At 44.1% G+C, this 21,519-nt stretch overlaps 2 protein-coding genes across 4 annotated transcripts; one reads left to right on the top strand and one right to left on the bottom strand.

Moving 5' to 3' along the window:
• Positions 1-1,410: 1,410 nt before the first annotated feature.
• On the bottom strand, positions 1,411-12,297 carry LOC120832027 (growth hormone receptor). Of its 2 annotated transcripts, none has more exons than XM_040198039.2 (9): positions 12,055-12,297; positions 9,491-9,794; positions 6,010-6,145; positions 5,553-5,737; positions 4,893-5,071; positions 4,610-4,754; positions 4,288-4,378; positions 4,030-4,099; positions 1,411-3,288 (listed from the first exon to the last, which is right to left on the bottom strand). In XM_040198039.2, exons 2-9 carry the CDS (start codon positions 9,567-9,569, stop codon positions 2,440-2,442), a joined length of 1,734 nt encoding a protein of 577 aa, XP_040053973.2. In that variant the 5' UTR covers positions 9,570-9,794; positions 12,055-12,297; the 3' UTR covers positions 1,411-2,439. The 2 variants fall into 2 exon arrangements, with proteins under 2 accessions (XP_040053973.2, XP_040053971.2); XM_040198037.2 differs by having other exon boundaries at positions 9,491-9,578; positions 12,055-12,268.
• LOC120832026 (complement component C7) lies at positions 12,059-21,519 on the top strand. Of its 2 annotated transcripts, XM_078088482.1 has the most exons (19): positions 12,059-12,471; positions 15,123-15,160; positions 15,485-15,546; positions 15,698-15,773; positions 16,281-16,422; positions 16,527-16,671; positions 16,797-16,935; positions 17,129-17,257; positions 17,417-17,660; positions 17,785-17,898; positions 18,067-18,233; positions 18,706-18,934; positions 19,089-19,260; positions 19,488-19,575; positions 19,731-19,863; positions 20,066-20,257; positions 20,366-20,462; positions 20,560-20,741; positions 20,982-21,519. In XM_078088482.1, the coding sequence occupies exons 2-19, from the start codon at positions 15,155-15,157 to the stop codon at positions 21,152-21,154; spliced, it is 2,490 nt and encodes an 829-aa protein (XP_077944608.1). In that variant the 5' UTR covers positions 12,059-12,471; positions 15,123-15,154; the 3' UTR covers positions 21,155-21,519. The 2 variants fall into 2 exon arrangements, with proteins under 2 accessions (XP_077944608.1, XP_077944607.1); XM_078088481.1 differs by having other exon boundaries at positions 20,066-20,462.

The following is a 21,519-nucleotide window of genomic DNA, read 5'->3' as shown; positions in this document are numbered from 1 at the left end:
CACAAGTAATGAAATAAAGTAAAATGAAATGCTAATGCAATGGGTTAGTAAAAATAAGAATAAGGCTATGGGTTAGTATAAAACAAGGGAATAAAGTTAAAGTTAAAATTTAAAATATTAAAAAAGTTAAAAAATATTAAGCATAAAGTGCACTAGCGAACAAGTAACAAAGTGACGAGTGACGACAAAGTGATAATTTACAGTTAAAGTGACATGTGCAGTATGAAGGGGAGTGACCGGTGGAATGTTATAGTCAGTCAGTGGGGGACCGGGCTCTGTTGATGAGCCCGACTGCCGACGGGAAGAAACTGTTCGTGTGGCGGGAGGTCTTAGTCCTGATGGACCTCAGCCTCCTGCCAGATGGAAGGGGCACAAACAGTTTTTGTCCGGGGTAAGAGGGGTCGGCCACGATCTTTTTAGCTCGCTTCAGAGACCTGGAAGCGAACAAGTCCTGCAGGGACGGCAGATTGCAGCCGATCACCCTCTCTGCAGAGCGGATGACACGCTGCAGCCTGCCCTTGTCCTTGGCTGTGGCTGCAGCGTACCAGACGGTGATGGAGGAGCAGAGGATGGACTCGATGATGGCCGTGTAGAAGTGGATCATCATCGTCTTTGGCAGGTTGAATTTCTTCAGCTGCCTCAGGAAGAACAACCTCTGCTGAGCCTTCTTGGTGATGGAGCTGATGTTCAGCTCCCACTTGAGGTCCTGGGTGATGATGGAGCCCAGGAAACGGAAGGAATCCACAATAGTGACGGGGGAGTCACACAGGGTGATGGGGGAGGGTGGGGCTCTGTTCCGCCGGAAATCCACAACCATCTCCACTGTCTTTAGAGCGTTGAGCTCCAGGTTGTTCTGGCTGCACCACGACACCAGATGGTCAGACTCCCACCAGAGATCAGTCCAATGAGGGTGGTGTCATCCGCAAACTTCAGGAGCTTGACGGACTGGTGACTGGAATATTTAATTCTCGCTCACTACATGAGAGGGATCAATCCCATTAGGGGGAGCCTTTTACTTCTTGGTGATTCCGCATTAAGGCTGGCGGGTCCGTGCAGGTCCGTGTACCTTTTGATAGTCCCTTTTACCGTAAAACCTAGAACACGCGTTGACTCTTACTATGAAAATCATTACTTATCGATCATTTGTTTGAGTTTACTTTGTAATGATGTTTTGAACATCCTTAACAAATTGCTTCTGACATTTTTTTATTTCTTGACGTGCTATACTGTGACTTCTGATCACTATAATCCGTTGTTCTTTTCACTAAAACGATTCTTTAACATTTACTTAAATTCATATTAGATTTCCTTTTATCACTTATATTTGTGATTTTTTTTAAGGCATACATGTATTCCTTTAGGACACTCTGAACCAAACTAAAACTATCTGATATTGATAAGACAAACGGCAAAGGTATGAAAGTTTATTTGTAATATTTGAAAAGTCAAAATGTACCACTTCAACAATGATGACCATGTACCCCCAACTTTGAATTTAAAACAGAAACAAGAAAATCAAAATGTGTCTGCAAACATTTCAGTTAAAAAAATATTTTAAAATCATGTTTTGAAAATTGCATCAAAGTTCTATGCACCTCATTTTTACCTTTCAAACAAGTTGATGTCATGCTTTATTTTACTTATTCAGAAGTTCATGTGTTAGCGACAAAATATTTCATAAACCACAAGAAGTACTATTATTAAAAAAACTGGATTTCTAATTGGTTAAGTAGCACTTTTGTATTTTGGCACTATTCTGGAAAAACATTGTGAAAACCAGATAAAAAGAGAAGGCACATTATATCAATAAGTTATGACCTGATGTTATTAAAACACAATTATTTCTTTATGGTGATAAGAATTATCAATGTTACTCTGCTATATTTACAATTACCGTAAATATATACAGTATGAATGAAATGACTACTACTGAAATGTCAAAAGTGGAACTCGTAGAGATAAAACCACAGCAGCTGCGCAACTCAATAAAGCCTTTTTAGTCTCTTTTGGCTCATGGCGCAAAAATTTGGGAGCAGAAAATGCGCAAAGAAGCAAGTGAAAGCAGTGGAGGCTTTAGCAGCCAGACCCAGTTATTCCTCCGAGGGCTTGAAGGGACCAAAACAAAGGGCTTACAGGGGAGTGAATATTGAAATTGCGAAGTTCGTCAAGCGGACGAAAACATCAACCAAAATAAATGAAAGGGTTTCCTTTTTCCCTTTCCACAGGACAACACATGTGCTCTTCCTCGCTCGCTTCAAACTTCTAACCAACCCTGTAGAGCTACGTCAGTTGGAGCAGCGGCAGGACCGAGCTGGGTTCGGGACAGGAGCAGAGCCCCTTATTATTTTATGGGAACTGACATTCAACACTCAATCTCAAAGCCTGTTCCCGAGCTCATCAGTACCTTTGATGGAATAGTCTCGACTTTGCCCAGGTGGTCTATGGTGCCACGCTTCCCATAAGGTCGGGGGTCAGGTAGCCGTCTGGTGTTGGCATGATTTTTGTAACTGCCGGTTGCGGGGCAGGTACTGAGTTTGGTGTCAGTAAGAGGCTGTTCTGCATGCCAACTCCATCTACAACGGTGTAGACTGGAGCAGGGGGAAGAGGGGACGCGGTGGGGTCTGATTCCTGGTGACGCGACGGAGGCTCTGACGAAACCAAGACTTCTCCAGTCTGGCGGGTCTCACTCACGCCTCCTGAGGAAAACGTGGGGCTCATTTTTCCCGCGATGAGCTCTGACGTGTAACCTCCCTGATCTGGATTCACCACCAGGAGCGGAAGAACTTTCTTCTCTTTCCCCACTACGATGTCTTTGCCAGTGTCTCGTCCCGTCTCAGTCTGTTCTTCAGGGGACAGTAACACCTTGCCAGATGACCTCACATCACTCACCTGGGTGTACAGCCGCTCTCTGCACGGTGCCACCAGACGAGGCTCCCCGGGGGCGGCGCCGTGGACCTCGGAGCTTAGCTCACAGGTGGTCGGTTCCTTTCCGTTGGTTTGATTTGGAATGAGAGGAACGAAAGGAGACGGTTCCGGGTCGCTGGGAAGATCTGGGTCGCAGCAGCTGGCCCGGCCCGAGTCGTCGTCTCTGAAGCCAATGGAGAGAGGAGACCAGTTGGAGGACAGGGAGCGCTCCACCAGACAGTCCGTGTCCAGGTCCGTCAGTCGGTCGCTGTGCTCTTCAATGTCGAGATCGATGAACTCCACCCAGGGGTCGTGGTTGTACAGCTCCGGCCTCAGGAAGGGAGGGCCACCCAGGATGGATTTCAACTCCTTCAGCTTCCCTTTCTGTTAGAATAACAATACCCGTTTAATAAGTATAATTACTGTTTATTATGTCTTTGTTTGTTAGGTTTTCTGTCAGTGAGGTAACATTGTTCCCTACAGTTGATTTGCTTAGAACTGGTAAATTAAAGGACAGGTCAAGAAACCCAAGCAGACTGAAGGTTTAGAACAAGCCCACAGGTTGGAAACAAAGATCTACTTCCGGGTCCAATTTTGATACTTGTCCGTGTGCGGAGTGAACTTGGACAAGCTCACTTTACAAATGAAACGTTTATGGTTGTCTGAACAAACTCCTGCTGTGTAGAAATCTGTCCAATCCTTTTGACTGCTTATGTTTCCAACGTCATTCCAGCAATGTAGCATGTCCCCAGCTGCTATCTTGTACAATGGAGTTCTAGTTTTCCTTTTTATAAAGGTTAAGTTCACCCGAAAAAACAGGATTCTTTTCCCACTTTCCAAAAAGAGAGAAACAAACCGATGAAAGGAAATAAATACGAAAAACCTTTTTGAGTTTCCGTCGCTACCCCAACACAATGAACCTGTATAATTGAGACTTATCCCAACATGGTACACTATCCTTCCTGTGGAGTACGAGTGGAAATGAGTAGTGGATTAATAGATCTACATATAGATTTACAGAATATATGTACATACACATACATATATAAATATATATGACAAACCAACTTCATACAAAGTGTACAGTTATAACATGGTCGAGCATAATAACATCTAGATGAATACCTTGAGTAGGTCAGAGTCGATTCCTCTAATTTTAGGTCCAGGAACAGGAGGCAAAAGAATAGCCATGAACCTAAGGCAAACAGAAAACACAACATCCTTTAATTTAAAAATTCTTAAACATCGCGGAGCTGACGTATGGAATGTAACCCTTTTCCACAGACGCTGGGGCACTGAGCAGCCTACTGCGCTCTCATCCATCCACGCTGCCATAAAGCTTCCAGTCCTCCACAGAAACACAGAGGATTTAAAACTACTTACCTTTCCTGCTTCGATATAATAACTAACATCAGGATGGTCACTAAACACAAGGCACCAAAGACGAGCAAGGCCACCACTGGGAATCTTGACACTGGGAATAAAGATGCACACAAATGTACATTTACTTTGGTATATGGTGTTTTTTTTTAGGTTAAAGAATAAGAAACACGGTTAATAAAAGTAAAAGTAATTTCATGGGAACATCATTTATTTTTCATGGTGACAAGGGCAAACCAGCTGCATTTTCTGGAGTGAATAAATCAAAAACTCTTTTAAAAAAAAAGCTCTTTTCAAGCCTGCAGTTTACAGCGTGTGTGTTTACCTTTAAATGGAACGTGCACAAACACAGAGTCGCTGAACTCTCCGAACTCTTTCCCACCGGACATTTTGCATCGGACCCGAACCTCGTTATTGACGCCAGTCCGAAGCGCATAAAGAGACCGATGTGTCTCTTTCCCAAGGTCGGTCTGTGGTGATGAAAATAAGGTTCAAAGGCGAGAAGCAGTGCTGCTGATTTTTCATAAATTACTGTATATTGAAATGATGAAACTTCTTAACTTATGCATTTATGTGCATCAGCTAAAAACATAAAATAAAACACCCACCTGTTCCCACAGGTCAGACTCCACGTTGCGATACTGGACGTTGTAGTGCAGCGTCATCCATCCCATCCCCACGTCTGCTGACTCGGGCGGTTTCCAGCTCAGCATGATGTCATAGTGCGTGCCCGTCAAGCTCACGTTCAGCAGGGTCCAGTTCAAGCCGGTGGGAGGATCCGGTTGCACTGCAAGACAGACAGAAAATCATTCAGCAGTCAGCAGTTGAACAAGACTCTTTAGTTTAAACTTCAGAGTGAATTCACACATACATATTCATTTTACGATACATAGAAGCCTGATAGTTTGAGTCAGGGAATCTCAGGCTTTCCACCAGTATTTAGCAGCTGGCTGTAGGGATTGGTTTCCTTTCAGACACAACAACACTCATGTTAGGTCATAAGACCTGGCTCACACTCATTGTCCCATTTCCTTCTTGTACAAGAGTAGATGCATTTATTTGAGAAAATAACAAAAATTTACATATTTTTTTCTCATCTGGAAGTTAGGGAAGAGCATTGGTACTTTACCAGGGTGCCAAAAATAGCCCACCTGTCTACCTTTGAGTGGAAACTAGCAGAAGAACATTTTTTTTTATTATACATTTTTCTTTCTCTAATTCAAATGTCTCTAGATCCTGAGCGGCGCACACTTAGGCAGCAAACTCACCGATGTCCTCAACGTGGAAAAGGTTCTCATCGTAGAGGGTGGCTTGATCCCTCGAGCGGAGCTGCACACTGTAAGTATTCCAGATGGATGTGTGGTCCTGATTGAAAAAACACTCGTTGGGCCTGTCGGTGCTGTAGTGAGGACACTCACTCCACACTTCCACTCCAGGAAAATTAGCAGGAGGTCTGCAAGGGGGACAAAACACCTTTTACAATACGGCATGGACCAGAGGAAGAAGGGGATAGGAAACGTCCTCATTTAGCAAAGAAATACACTCAAGACGCCGCTCCTTTGCGTGAATTTGCTTCATTTTTCGTTTAAATATTGTTTGAAATGTTATCTTGATTTGCTTGAACAGCGAAGAAAAGGCACACATTTGATGTTTTCTGTCACTACGTGTCAGTTCAAAAGGTCCTGAACTCTGTGAACTAAGGGAAAACATTACGTTCTCTCTTACTTTATGGTAATGTAGAATAAGCGCAGATCTCCCGGCTGGGAGAAGCTCTGTGAATGGCCGACGTTCCATCTGCAGCGGAAGGTCTCCGTGTTGGCGGAGACGCAACCAGTGATGCGTGGGTGTATCTGGGGGAGGACTGTAGGAAACAGAGGGAGAGGAAGTGAGAGGGATGGACAAACATGCTCTTGTATTCATCACATCTAATTCTTTTTGATGCTGTAGAAATCGTCTCTTTTCTTTTTCTTTTTGCAAATGATTGCTACGATGGTGACGCTGTCATTGTCGCGCCGCAGAGTTCATTGCCACGGCTCTCATGGACGGAGCTATTTGCCTTCTCTGTACTCAGAAACTCTCTTGCACATGAAGTACTCAACTCAAAATAAACTCAACCCCGAGTGGCCCCTGTTCTCTTGCAGCAGAGCGTAGCTGTGTGCCGCTTGTTTGTAGTGGATTCAAACTGACAAAGGGCATTCAAAAAAATGACAAATTGACTTGATTTTTAATTTTTAACTGTGCTGTAGGTGAAAGCTATATTGCTAAAAATGAGGAAAAACATATTCATCAAGCTGGGTTGATATAATCATAAAATATTGTTGCTACTACATAGTATGTCAGCTGACTTAAAGCCATTTAAACCACCTCATTTTAGAAGGGTCCGATTATGAGTTTACAATCATGTCTATGGATCGATCCATTTTTTAACTATATTTGTAATCATTATTTATCCTCAGTGTCTTTACCTAGTCAGAATAAACTTTGCATAGACATATGTTTAAGGTAAAGACTACAGACTACAATCAGACCGGACCACTTTGTCACAGTCCGGCCTCTACGGGTTGGTGAGGAACTATCTGGGTTTAATGTGGCCTAACGGGCCGTTTAAACAAAGCGCTAAGGGAGCGTGCTAATAAAGAAACGCTGCTGATTGTTTACCGGGAGGCTTTAAGATCAATAACTCAGCAGCTGCAGTCAGCCGACCGCATTAAGATGTCGGAGAGGAACCACACACGGGCTGAGAGGCACTCGGGGGAGGTCATGAATACCTCTGGCCCGATTAGGGTGCTTCGGGGACAGGGAGACACGGGGTAAAAATAAACTGTTTATCAGATCCCCGACTCCTCCTCGGAACTCGGCTTGGCTCAGGATTAAGAAAAAAGTGAATTGGACACCCAGCTATGCGGATCAGTCATTGCGTGCCTTTCATCGTAATACACGTGGGTGGTTAGTGAGCTCTGCGCGAGTGTTCGTGAAAATGTGTCACATTGGTTTATTAACATTTTGCCACAGCACTGTGGAAGTACATTCGATTAAGGTCCAAAGTTGTGAGAAAAAAATAAGCGGTAATCTCTGCTGTGGAACGCGTGCTGTGTCCAATGAAGGCTCTAAAAAAGGTTAAATATGTTCATTGTAGTAACTGTATCGTTTAGTCTTTTCACATGGTTGTAGCAATTCATTTCTAACACATATACAATGTTTTAAAAGACATACGATAGTTAATACATGAAGCCTTTGAACCGATGCGAGGACACAACGTGTATTCTTGAGGACGGTATATTTGTAACGTCTCGTTAGCCTCTGTGTGTGTGTGTGCGTGTGTGTGTGTGTTCCTCCTGATTGCACTCCTCCTACTGCCCCGTCCACCCAGCTGCCTCCAATTGCCTCATCACCCCCTCATATATACACCCCCCCTGTGTTCCCCCCGCCACTTGTCAGGTTGTCATTGGTCCTCCCCTTGTGCGTCTCTGTAACGACCTTTTGTGAATCTTTGCTCGCTCCCGGTTGAGGTCGCTTTGAGTTCTTTAGTTCATTGTTTTTTGGTGAGAAGTAAACAACCACCTTCTTTTTTTCCCCAACTCAAATCTCCAATGTCCGTCTCCGCCGTCGAGTCCTCACCCAGCCTTGAACCCGTGACAATCTCTGTATGAGGGAAGTTGACGAGTTCACAGCTTCCCGCTGCAGGACATTTACTAGTTGGTATTTTTAAATCGTGGTTTTGCTATTGGAACGGAATGTGTCCAACCCCACTGAGTAGGGGGGGGTGTGCGCTGACGTCTTATCACAGGCTACCCCATCGACTTGCAAACCCTTTTTATTGTTGTGCTTGTCAAAGTGAGCGCTGCTGTGTTTGCTCGCCGGCTGTCAAACACAGTTCACTTCTGGAGTAAGTAAACGTGTGTGTGCAGGAGAAGCGGAGCACTTACAGGTCACACACACACACACACACACACACACACACACTTTCCAAGCAAGTATAATGTAATTTTCTTGATCTTCTCATGACAGGACAAACAGCCACAAGCGTGAGACGTGAACGTGCTCACATCAGCATGGTTGCCCTTAAAGTGCCGACGGCGTCTATTTTAGGGGGAAAGAAAACAACATCCTTGCTCAATCTGTTTTGTTGAGCTCACAGGCGTTTCCACGAAGGCAGCTTCCAAGGATGAGGGAAACCTCAGCTAGTATTCATTTCCTCTACGTGACTCACTCATGCCTCCCGCTGATCGCATGTATTATATGTAGAACACAACATGTTGCATTTAGTGTGCTTTTTTTTTTTTTCTTTTCTTCTTATTTTGGCATCTAACAACATCTGACGCCTGCAGAGAGTAATGTGTGTGAACATCAATCACTGAGCTCATCCTCTATTTACAACAAGCCATTTCCTTCCTCCACAAAGCTTTCAACCGCAATTACAGAACCTTTTACCGACCTAACGGCCCTTCTGGACAAGATAATAGTTGTACATTAAAATGTAAAGATTTCAGCTGATCATAAAATCCAGCCACCGCCCTAATAAAAGCGCCCTTACTCGCTTGTAATTCTACAGGGAGGAAACGGAACACATTGATTTTGAATTTCATGCCTTTTTAATAAATCAAACTAAGAAGCAGGAGAACAGGGGGGGGGGGAGGAGGAGGGGCGCGTCCACACCTAGACACTATACGGGCATTTATTTTGCAACAAGACCGAGCGTGTCCCACTTTAACCTCGGGGGGCCAGTGACACTGAGTTTATATCCGTGGATAAAATGCAAACCATGTGTGCAAACACACGCGGCCTTTCCACCGCCAGCGAGCGGTTGTTTTGTAGAGTCCGGACGCACTGAACAGCTTCCCGTTGTTCAGCACAAGAGCACTCTGCTCTCTAGAATTCCTGGGAAGCAACTTCCCTAGAAATGCAGCTCTGTGTCGGAGGGCTTCGCTGTTGTGTAACGCGTTTCATTTGAATGCCAAATCGGCACGGACCACGTAGCAGCAATGCAACAACACATGTCCAACACTCGCACAGGGCTCATGTTGTCCTGTGGCCCGTTAAAAAAAAAAACAGGGCGTGTCTGAAAAATGAGTTCCATCTGGTGTTGTGCAATTTTCTGATTCCAAAACCAAGTATCACACAATATGATTTTTTTTGAATACACCGAAGATGATTTTAAACGCGTCTCGAGACTCCATGACATGTGGGTACTCATTAAAGAACATACCTTGCTGGGAGGCAGATTCCGTTGCTGAGAGCGTGAAGACGTGCAGGCAGAAGAGGAGCGTGGGGAGAGCTGCAGCCATGGCGTGGAGCTGTGGAGGAAACGTGTGGGCTTAGTTTCTCCGTGCAGCAGTCCACCCACTCACCCACTCAGCCACCGAGCCCATGAAGGCCCGGCCCACTGGCACCAGTAAACACTCCTTAACTTCCATCCAAGAGAAAAGGCAGTCGGGCCGTTCCGTGTCAGGACGTCCGGCCGCGGGATCTCTGTTCCCACGTTGCAGTTATTGTGCTGAATACTTGGAATGCTATTAGGACAGATACCAGAGATGCCGCTTTACTCCTCGTAAACACGCTCAAGTTGCATCTTGAGTTGCTTTTTAAAATGGTCTTAGTTCAGATTTTAATCAAATGGATTTCACGTAACGAAACTATATCTGCTCTGTGTTGCTACACTTGAAGTGACGTCTGCAGCTCCTTTCAGAATCCTTAACGCTGACACTTCCAGCTCTTTTTATTACGTGTACTTTACAACTCCATCCATTGCTCTCGATTCCTTTCAGCAGCTTCAATTCAATTACTTTGATTTTGGTTGCTTCTGCCTCGTTTGGTGCTTACACTTCCAGGAAATAGAATTTATTTAAAATCAGTTTATTTTCTCTGCAAAATTGGACCTCACCAATGTTTTGCATCTTCTACATCATTGAAAAGAGAATCCAATAGGTGAATAATAAAGCGCACTGATTGGACGATGGGGAGGATCAGGGTGTTTATTCACATTATCGCTCTGGCATTCACACAGTTTATACTTCTGGGGGAAAAGAAAAAAATGTTTTGTCTTGTCTAGACGTTAAATCCATTTCTAGCCAACATCGCTGTGTTTTCCGCCAACAAAACGCGTTCATCCATCCACCTCCGCTAGCTGATTTTTGGAGAGACATTCACATATCACACTTGCGTAATTACTCTCTTAAACATTTGGCTACTTTTAAATTTCTCAGCGTGTGAATTACGGAGCTGTTGTCATAATGCCGAGTAAATGTCATGAGTTCAATGTTTTTGTCTTATTTTAGGAGACTTTGCTATTTGCAGCCGCGTTTTCTCTTTGCAAAAGCGATTCGTCACATGAGGGGGGCCTCGACTTTACATACAATAAATTGTACAACGTTTTCATCATGCTCAGTCTAATCTCCCCGTACCTATTGACGCAACTCGTGTGCTTAAACCTTGAGGGGCTCTACCGCCTTGTTTGTTTTAGTGTATTTGCTCTTACTTAAGAGCTCAATGTTGCCGTGCAAATGGGGGGACATGCATAGTCTCTTATTATTGATAATATCATACTTTATGAAACACAGCCAGACTGATCTGTTCTCAACTGTGAATTTCTTGATTCAGTTTTTCATAATTGGATTGCTATGGATTTCACAACAGCTGAATGTGGAGGCTACTTACCAAAACATTTTTCCGTGTTTGTGTATATATATATTGAATGAATCTCTTCTACGTCGTCTTAAGTTCAGCATGAATGAAATAATCACTGTTAGGTAATCTTTCACTGTTGGGTTGTGATAAAAACGTCTCTAATGCTTGTGCCAAGAGGAAGAATGACAATGTTCATTTTCACCAACATTGACTGAAAGCTGCAATGAGAGTATATTGTTTGTTTGTAAGCTCTGCTCACCAGCATTGAGCGCAGACATCTGGGGTTTCTCACGCTGATTAGACACATCAACAGACTCAACTACCCTCAGAACTCCAGACGCTGCTTGGATCAACACAAACATGTTCAAGGTCGTAACATCGTAACTAGTGTAAATGTACTCTACTGACATTTTGGGACAATTTTACTTGCATTAACAGCCTTGGAAAAAAAACGAATCCCATACAAACTGTCATGAGCTTGTTCAAGCAAATCCAACATATAACTGTCGTGACAAAGGTTTGTTTTCACGGAAACCCAGCGGAAAAAATGAACCAGAAAGACCAAATTCAGAATTTATATTTCAGTTACCAAGACATTTGTTGCAGAATTCTGTGCACGTTTCTTTTGGCAGCGAGGGTGAATGTGCACCATTACTGTCGATTTGTGTATATCTGTTGTCAGTTTGACATATTGCTGTTTTTGGATACGTGTTTACAACAGAACCAGTAAACACAACACAGACATATTCTCGCCTTGTAAAGTTGTTACGCAAATAATTTACACAAAATACAATTATTCCTCATCTGTAATCGAAATATTTGGGTGTTGAATCACTGCAATTTATGAGGTGGTAATTACACATTAATAGTTCCCATTTGATGTTGGCACGATTTAACTAATTAAAGTATTTTTTTTAACTGCACCAGAACGACGTGATTTAACCACCGGGACCCCCGGGACCCTTCCCAACCCCCCCCCCCCCCCCCCCCCCCGCGAGATTCATGACACGACACCATACATCGACAAGCACGAGCTGCGCGCGCCTGTCAACACACTAGTGTAGTAGAGTAATGTGTCACTCCACGTAAACACACACACACACACACACACGGGACCGTGCTGGACACACACGGGGACCAACTCACCGCGGCGGCACCTTAAGCGGACCCCTCCCGGCTCCCGTCCTCGTCCCCGCAGGCTCCCTCGGTAGAAAAGTACCAGCAAAAACCCTCGCGCACGAAACGACTCTAACAATCCTGCTAAAACAATAACCCGCACCGAGGATGTTGTGTGTCCCCCCCACCCCGAGCTCTATGTGCAGTGTGGTAACTGTGTGGTGGAGAAGCCTCCCTTGCAGCCCGGACAGACCACAACCCCACCCTCCACCTCCACCTCCCCCCCCCCACTCCCCGCGGGGCTGGCGGGGGTGGAGAGAAGGGCGACATCTGCCGGTGGAGTCCGGACACGCAGGAAAACCGCAGGGAAACACGCGCTGTTGATGTGCGCGAATCGCATTAGAAAAAGCGTCGAGTCAACTTCATCCGAAAAGAAAGATATTTAAGGTCAGTTGCTGTGTTTAAAATATACATATATATATATATTTGAGTTAAAATGTATGGATCGTTATGCAACATGTTTTCATAAACCCTAACAAGTAGGTTTGTTGCCTAAATCTGAAGGGATTTATGTCAGAAATAACTCGCATGACTGAGGGCCGTTTGTTTCCGTTTAGTGACCTCTGCTTCCTTCAGCCTGTTTAGTGACGGATTACAGCCAACCGGTGAAATGGTCTAATAGTTCATTCAAATTCTCAGGACAATTTGAAAGGAAACACTGTTAGTTAGTCAGCATGTGAGAAGAACAGTTGATTCCTCTGTGGGAAATCCTCCATAAGGAGACTTGACAACATTAGTATTACCAAAAGTACCACAATGTAGAAAATGTAACAATAAAAAGTACTGCATCCAAGGTGTTACTTAAAAAAGGTTCTTAAGTAGCCGCATAACATCTTACACACACTTGCCAAACAAAGTTTGATTTCCTTGCAGCTAACCGCAATAACGTGTATAGAGACCTTTTAAATTTAAGAGTCGGCTAAAAGTACTCATGATCCATAAGGGCCTCTGCATTACGTCTCATTGGGATGCAAGTCAGTGCATACAATTTATTTTTGCAGCTGTTAAAGGTGAAGGTAATTTACATCATTGATTACTAGTGGATTTACAGTTTGTATTATTCTTAATTTGCAAAGCAACTAATTGTATCACATAAATAAAGGTAAAGAAGTAAAAAGGTTGGCTTCCAAAATGGAAAATATAGAAACATACTGGAAATGTTCACGTAGAGTACAAATACCTAAAATACTGTACTTAAGTGTAACTTGGAAGTCAGACCCAGAGATGGGAATTATTAAGTAGCACCACCTATTCTACACCGCAAATTATGTTAGATACACCTATGTCATTAAGTGCGAGTTGTTAGTGTGCCAAAAATAAAACTTGTATTCAAGCTATTGATTCAGAGCAGTATTTCTCAGAAAGGTGACCACTCCAGTCAAGTCGCCGGACAGAAAACCCAAACAATAAGCTTGCAGTTGTAATTCTAGGAATTCTTTGCATTCTTTTCTTTGAGTTATAGGATTTTAGAAAAGGCTGCAGGTGATCAAAATTAAAGATCAGTAAATTGTATATGTTTAAATATGGTTTTGTTTTGTTGTTAATTAAAACCAGATTTATTTTTAGTTTAGAGGCAGAAGATAATTTTGGTAATTTTGGTTTCATATTAAAGTCTATAAATCGAAAAGGTTGAAAATAAATCATTCCAATCAGCATAATGAGAGGTAGAGGCACGCTGGATCTTGTGCGATTGGAATAATAATTTTTCAAAAGCCTCACACCAACATTCCCAACCACAGCCGCCCATTCAGGTTTTTGAATTTTGCAAGACAGGAAAAAGAGGACTTCTTCTTCCTGTGTATTGAAAACAGGCGATCACTCCATGTCATGTGTCCTAAGTGCTACAGGAGACAAGGAGACACCACAAGATGGCAGCCTCTCCTGTGGAGATGCTGTAGAAGTATTTGATAACAAAACAACTTGTGATAACAAAAAGTATCACACAGTAAATAACGACTCGTATTTTAAAGGCAAGAGATTTGAGAAGACAAAGTAATTAGTAATTGTTTGCTTTATCTATGGAATTAAGTTGTATTAACTTATTTTACAAATATACGGCTGTTGTGAATTCAGTGTCGTTTAGCCTTTGGCGGCTCGTAATTGGGCAGTGGGGCCTGTGGCTTGCAGTTAACGGCGCTAACATTGCAAACAACGGCAATAGTGCTGACAGGGCAAATGGGGGGCGTTGGGGAGGTGGGGGGGGGGGTGCACGCTCACATCGATTTAAGGACTCCCAAAGCAAAGACATGCTCACATTACAACACACAGAAAAGGGCAAAAATGAATTCTCTGCTCTTTAATATACTGACATAGGATAGTTTTGTGTCTCTATTTTAATGCTTAGAGTAGAGAACATTTAGATCAATCATCCCTAAGTAATAAGTAGGACGTTTTTATTACAAATAAAGATGTGGATTAATATTGCCACTTTGGGCTTTTTTGACCTTTTGCCCGAAGTCATGCTGCCTCCAACGTTCTTATCCAGGATAAACAATTGTGATGCAACTAGTCCTGTCACACTCCAATGACGATGTTGTTTTGGTAAACAAAAAAAAAATGGATTTCATCCTCCACCCTTCAGCACAGAATATTACATTATTACATTACAGGTCATTTAGCTGACGCTTTTATCCAAAGCGACTTACATTACACTTTAAACCCGTGGCTTTTACATTTTTGCCCGGGGAGCAATCAGGGGTTAGGTGTCTTGCTCAGGGACACATCGACTTGAGACATGGGGCAGCCGGGACTCAAACCTCCAACTTTGCGGTTCCCAGACACCCGCTGCACCACGACGAATAGACCGCTAAACTGTTACTGGGAGTGAAGTGTAGAATGGAGAACAAATCATCTGTTCTGGGAATGATGCTGTGGGAAAGAACACTGGGTTTCTGTCCATGACTCATCGGGTGCAACACAGGCAGAACACATGTGGTAGTTCGGATTTGGTTAATCAGGATTTCTTGACGTGGGGAATTCCTGACCTTTGGGTCTGGAGTCTCCTCTCCCTGCTGATTATATAACCCGTCGTGTTCCAGCGCTGGGCCAGACGAGAGGGCTGGAGCACATCATGAAGGTACGGACAACTTCACCCTGCACATGTGACGTTCAGATTGAAACAACTGTAAAAATGAATGTTTCCGGGGCCTTCTTTTAATAGCATTGATTTTAATAATTGGATAATTAAATGTTGTGGAGGTGGTTTCAAGAGGACGGTTTATGTGATTGTTGGATTTCTTTTTTTTAATGAGATTGAGTGCAAAGGCTAAAGTAAACAGTTTTTTTTCCACAACTGAAAAGGTCACAGAACAGAACACCACCAGTTTTGTAATGAATCACAAATATTGATTCTAAATTATTAGGACTCCTCAGGACACACTTTTTGTGTGTGTGTGTACAGTTGGATTGGGCTGCAGCGTTGTCCTCTTTGACATTGTTGGTAATCTTTTGGTCTCCAGTTTGGTAAGTTCACACACATTAATCACACCAGATGTCTTTACATCTTCATTGCTTGGATAATAATGTACCGACGTGTCAACAAATATTTGTACATTTCAGTTGATTCTTTAGAGAATAAATATTTATCTTTTCATGAATATTAATGTCCTTTCAGCTGCCAGCAGCCTGTGAACTGCAGATGGGGAGCTTATGGAGAATGGTCGGAGTGTGACGGCTGCTCCAGCACGAAGGTATTTCAGAGCGCACACATACAGTACTCTACTATAAAACTGTGTAGACTTGAATTAATGACCTGTCTGTGTGATCCAAAGGGAACCCTAAATATGCAAGCCCTCACGCCTAAACGTATCTGCATCATTCTAACACACATTTATGAGTTAACAACACTAAAACAGTGCAAACAGGCTTGTTGTCCTCCCCAATGTGTTGAATAAAGAGCACACATGTGTGATTCATTGCTAATGGTGTCTGATGCTCACGCCATTGACCCTCTTAGCTACATCCATTAAGTCGGTCGTGAATCAGAGTACCACGTGTCCGCGTGTAAACGCAGGTTGTCTCAGGGGCTAGTGGATGGACTGTAGCTGCCGAGCCGCTCAGCGACACGCTATGAACGCTAACGGGACCGATACGCAAAGCGCTTCTTCTCGCCACACGTCGTCATGCATGCGCATAGTCACTGCTAATTAGTTCATGCCTTCGATGAATTTCCTTTTGATGGTTGCCTCCATCTTTAGGTGCAGACTCGGCATGTGGAGGCGTACGCCCAGTTTGGGGGTCGGCCGTGTTCAGGGGAAGCCGAGCGAATACAGCCATGCGTCCCACACAAAGGATGTCCCCTGGCGACGAGCTGTGGAGACAGATTCCGCTGCACATCTGGTATGTCGTAACATATATTGAAACATGCCATTCAGTCATATTTTATTTACACTTTATGTATTAAGAAAATAGGTTATAGATCAAATCAAATGAATCACCCACAGGTCAGTGTATCAGCCGGTCTCTGGTGTGTAACGGAGACCAGGACTGTGAGGACGGCCTGGACGAGAGAAGCTGTGATCAAGATGGCAGCAAGTACACATGTGACCTCGACAAAACACCACCGAGCTCTGACGTCACCGGCAGAGGGTGAGCAGCTCTACTCAACCTAGTTCTTTCTGTAAATCACACCCTGACGTCGTGTTTTGCGGCTGAAAAAAACACATCGCCTCTCAAATGGATTTGTTGTGTCTTTCTTTTTTTTTCTTTTACAGGTACAATGTGTTGACAGGCAAACTGAAGGCAGGTGTGATCAACACCCTCAGCTTCGGAGGGCAGTGCAGGAAGGTGTTCAGCGGTAGCCATAAAGCCCACTACAGACTGCCACAGAGCATCCTAGGGTACAGCTTCCAGGTGGGTCGAACAAATAAGGTGAGGGGCCGAGGCTTGACTTATAACACCTTCCTAAACCTGAAGGGTACTGGCGGCACGGACGGACCGACCGAACGGCAGATCTAGAGCCACGCTGCTAACGAGGGATTAGAAAAAGTAATTAAGAGCTTCTCTCGCATAAGCTGCTCCAACGAAACCAATGTCACCTTTGCAGGTGACCGCAAACAATGAGGAGAGCGACGAATCGTACGAGAGCTCCTGGTCCTACATGCAGCACATCCAGGCCAACGCCATGGTGGGACACGACCGACGGAACTTCCACAAAGAGCTCACTGACAATAAGGTGGTGATGTAACCCCGTGTGCTTCACAAAATCGCCGATCTACGATTTCACGCTGGACAACGGGACTAATGTTGAGATTGCCGTCCTTGGGGCTCGTTCGCCGATTGCGTTAAAGGTTCCAGAGAATGACGCCACCGTCTTTATCCATGTGTCGTCCAGGCTTACAGACTCATAGTCCTGAAGAATAAAGTGGAGCTGGCCCAGTTCCAAAACACGGCCCCTCAGGATCTCCCTCTGGCCGAAGGCTTTTGGAAGGCCCTGTCCTCGCTACCGTACACGTACGACTACTCCGCCTACCGCCAGCTGTTGGAGACGTACGGCACACACTACCTCTCCGAGGGCTCACTGGGAGGAGAATACCAGGCCTTTTTGGAGCTCGACCGCCAGGCTCTCGAATCGACCCGTAAGTGCTTTGCTAACAATAATAAGGATGTTGCTTTTGAAAGATTTAAATCATCTGTGAAATAAAGTTCATATTTTTTGAGAAGTGGTTTGAAATGTCTTTCTCCTGCCTTATTTGTTCAAAGAAACAACAAATATAGATTACCAGAGGTGCTGGCGAAAGGTGAAACGCCGTTTATTCTGGAAGAAAGTGACGACCGTCTGTGAAAAACTAACTAAAGCTTTGTCATCCAGCCACGGTGAGGGATGGCATTCTAATTAAGAACATTGAACCACACGTTAGTCTCCAGAGTGTCAGAGAAATTCGTTTTTTTACGCTTGAGCCAATTTTGGTTCCAGTAAATTACATGAATTTAAAGTTAAATAGAACGCCAACTAGTCTAAGCTCTAATGTCATTTGCCCGCAGGACAAAAAGTGAACAAGATGCCCATAAAGGTCAACGTGATTGGAGGAGATACAACCTTTATAGCCGCTCTAAGTCTTCTGGATCTGGAGAACCCAGAACGTAACGGAGAGATCTACGAAAACTGGGCGTCGTCTGTCAAAGACTTCCCTGAAGTCATTGACCAGAAGGTATGACAGCTGGTTCACAGCTGGTTGGATCTTAGTTTTAGCCTACTTAATATAAAAACGTTATCTGATTTCTAAAGATATTGAGTTTGTTTTTCCCTTTTCAATCTTTTCTTGTGATTACCTCCATCGTCCAGGTCAAGTGGAAAGACTGCTTTCTCCAGTTTTTCCTCAGTTAGTTTGATTAAATTAAGTAAAAATATTTTTTTCACTTATGGCTTTTACTTTTTCGACTGATACTGGAAAACATGTGTTACTAATAAGATCTACTAGCCTTGGATTGAACTCTAATTAGCCTTATCAATTATTCCAATGTTGATGATGACCAAATACAATTATATTTAATATATGTATATTCTTTTTATTATCATCCCCAACTGATTTACTTGAGATATTTTATATGAAAATAAAGTATTCTTGGTCATTCATCCTATTCAATACGTTCACATAACTAACATGGACACTGGCTTTCCAGCTGCGTCCTCTGTATGAGCTGGTGAAGGAGGTGCAGTGTGCAGGGTTGAAGAGGCTCCACCTGAAAAGAGCCACAGAGACGTACCTGACGGAGGAGCATCCCTGTCACTGCCGGCCCTGCCAGAACAACGGCCGGCCTCTTCTGACGGGCTCCGAGTGTCGCTGCATCTGCCGTCCGGGAACCTCGGGACAGGCCTGCGAGAGGGGAACCGCGTTCGGAGAACAACCAGGTGAACGGATTGCAGACTCGGAGAGTAAAAACAAGAAGACATTAATTTTGTGCCCTATTGAACAATAAACGTTGTAATAATGTAACCTGCTGGCCTGCCAGTCAGAGATTCATCAAAGTGAGTCTCTCTCTTTCCCTCCCTCTCTCTCTCTCAGGGGTAATCCATGGCAGCTGGAGCTGCTGGTCCCTCTGGGGATCCTGCTCTCAGGGTCAAAGGTCAAGGACCAGAAGCTGCAACAACCCCGCACCCAGCAGAGGTGGCCAACACTGCTCCGGACTGCAGCTGGAGCAGAAGCCCTGCGAGGATGGAGACATCCAGTTCTTGCAGTAAGGACATGCACACGCAAACCCTGTCATGCAATATTAGGACGGAATTCCAAGCCAAATTTGAACTAAAACAATTATTTCATGGAAGGAATCTGGTCTAGATACAGATTTGAAAGTGATCAATTGATAATGACCGCTTCCTCATGACACAGTTACAACGTAATGCTTTTTAAGCAGTGGCTTGCAGCAGCATTTCAGTTTTCTCTCTGTAAAATGTTTGTGTGCAGGACGATGGAGCCTCAGTGCTTCAACCTCTCTGTAATTTCACCAAAGACGTGTGGAGCGCCTCCAAACCTCAGGAACGGATTCATTCAGGTTAGTTTGCTTGATTGATGCTGCGGTTCCGCTCGTGTAAACCTTTGGCTGCGTACTTTGGGTTCAAAAAAACGGCAGTAAACATCTGGCAAATATTCAAGGAGGTGATTTATTGCGTTTATTTGACCATAGCTTTTGTTCCATTTATTTCTCAGAATCCCAGAGACGTTTACCTGGTTGGAAACATAGTGGAGTACTCCTGCATACCACACTATTACCTCAGTGGAGACGCGAGGGCTCGTTGCACTGAAAACCAGAATTGGAGGAGAGGATTCTTGGTTTGTAAAAGTAAGACTTTCATCCACGGCTGTTGTCTTTTTCCGGAGCTTACTTACACTACCAGATTTAAATAGAATCAACTGCCAGTTGTGGCCTAAATCCAGATGTGGATGCAGATTGTAGAGAAAAAAAACCCTACCACGGTCAAGGAATCCCAATGTCATGTTGTCCATCAAATCCTCTACTTAAATTACCCGTCTTCCCCTCGCAGGTTCCACGTGTGGGATTCCCCCACTCAACGGCCAAGTTATAGCCACGCCCACGCAAGCGGCTTATCAGATTGGAGACCGAGTGTCGCTCTCCTGTCCGGTGGGGTCAGTTCTGGATGCTGACGTGTCGGAGATCATGTGCAGTTCCAGTCTGCAGTGGTCTCCTTCACCGAGCAGCGCTCATTGTAAAGCCGGTACAGTTGAAGTCTTCCAGCTCACTGTTTTTAGCGTTCAGGAACAACACAACAGGCTTATTGAACTATACCTATACACTATGTATATCTTTATATTCTTGTCCTCAGCTCCCTCGGCTCCTTCTCCACCATCTGGCCTGCAGTGTAAGCCGTGGGAGGATGTAGGAAAAACTGAGTGTGTGTGTAAAATGCCCTCTCAGTGCCCGTGAGTGTCCTTTTTCATCATTCGTTCACAGGGAAATGGCTTGCATGGAAACACAAGACAACGTTAACGCGTTGCTTCATCTATTTTCTTCTTCCAGGGTTTCTCTGAAGTTGTGCGCCAGACTCGGCTCAAGCCGAACCCGCTTGCTCAGCGTTTGTCAGCTTGGAGCTCTGCGGTGTAATGGGAGGAGCTTCGAGTTGGCCAATGACAGCGATTGTGTTTGGCCAGAGGAGACGTCGGCGTCGTGCGCGCAGTGCACACCAGGAACGATCTGTCAGGGTAAGTCCCCCACGACCCTTTTTAAAGGATATTCCTATTCTTTATCAGGTTTCTGTTTTTTCTGTTTTGACCATTATCGTACATTTTTGCCAGAATGTTTTAGAACAGTGACCAGAAACTTAATTTGGCCTTCAAAAAAACCCTGAACTCAAAATGTAGATTTTTCAATGCAAATTTAAAGTTGAGTAATTTCCAGGCCAAGTCTTCTCGGTAGATATAACAATTCTTTTTCAATTCTAGAATCGAAGTGCGTTTGTCAGAACAAAACCGAGTGCCCTAACGACTCCGCCCGGCTGTGCGTGAGATCTGGTGTTGACAGCGTTGCCATAGCGATGACCGAATGTGAGGTGGGCGCCAGGCGGTGTGCTGGGGAGAACGTCAACGTTTTCAGTATCGAGGCTTGTCCAGAATGAAGATGGCTGATCTTTTATTTTACCGAGCGGCCTCCAGTTGTACATAAAGGAGGGAAGACATTTCTATTCTTCTTGTAAGCAAATGTAAAAACAATTGCTCACACTGGAACACCCGTAAATGTGTTCCTCTGCAATCTTGTGTCTTGACTGATGACAGGCAAGTAATGCATAAGAGTCACCCATGCAGAGTCAAATACTAATGAATGTAGACAAAGTTTTGAGTTAATGTTCCTTGCGTGTGTGCCAATAAATTGCACTTTATAAACCTGCAGTGTGCAGACTGATGAAAGACAGCTTTGTTCTAATGTCATGAAATGGATTGTTTTTTTTATATAGAAAGTTTATAAAACCACTTTTCAAATACA

Source organism: Gasterosteus aculeatus, chromosome 14, assembly GCF_964276395.1.
Source record: "Gasterosteus aculeatus chromosome 14, fGasAcu3.hap1.1, whole genome shotgun sequence".
Classification (NCBI taxonomy): domain Eukaryota; kingdom Metazoa; phylum Chordata; class Actinopteri; order Perciformes; family Gasterosteidae; genus Gasterosteus; species Gasterosteus aculeatus.
This window is presented reverse-complemented; position numbering and strand designations above follow the sequence as displayed.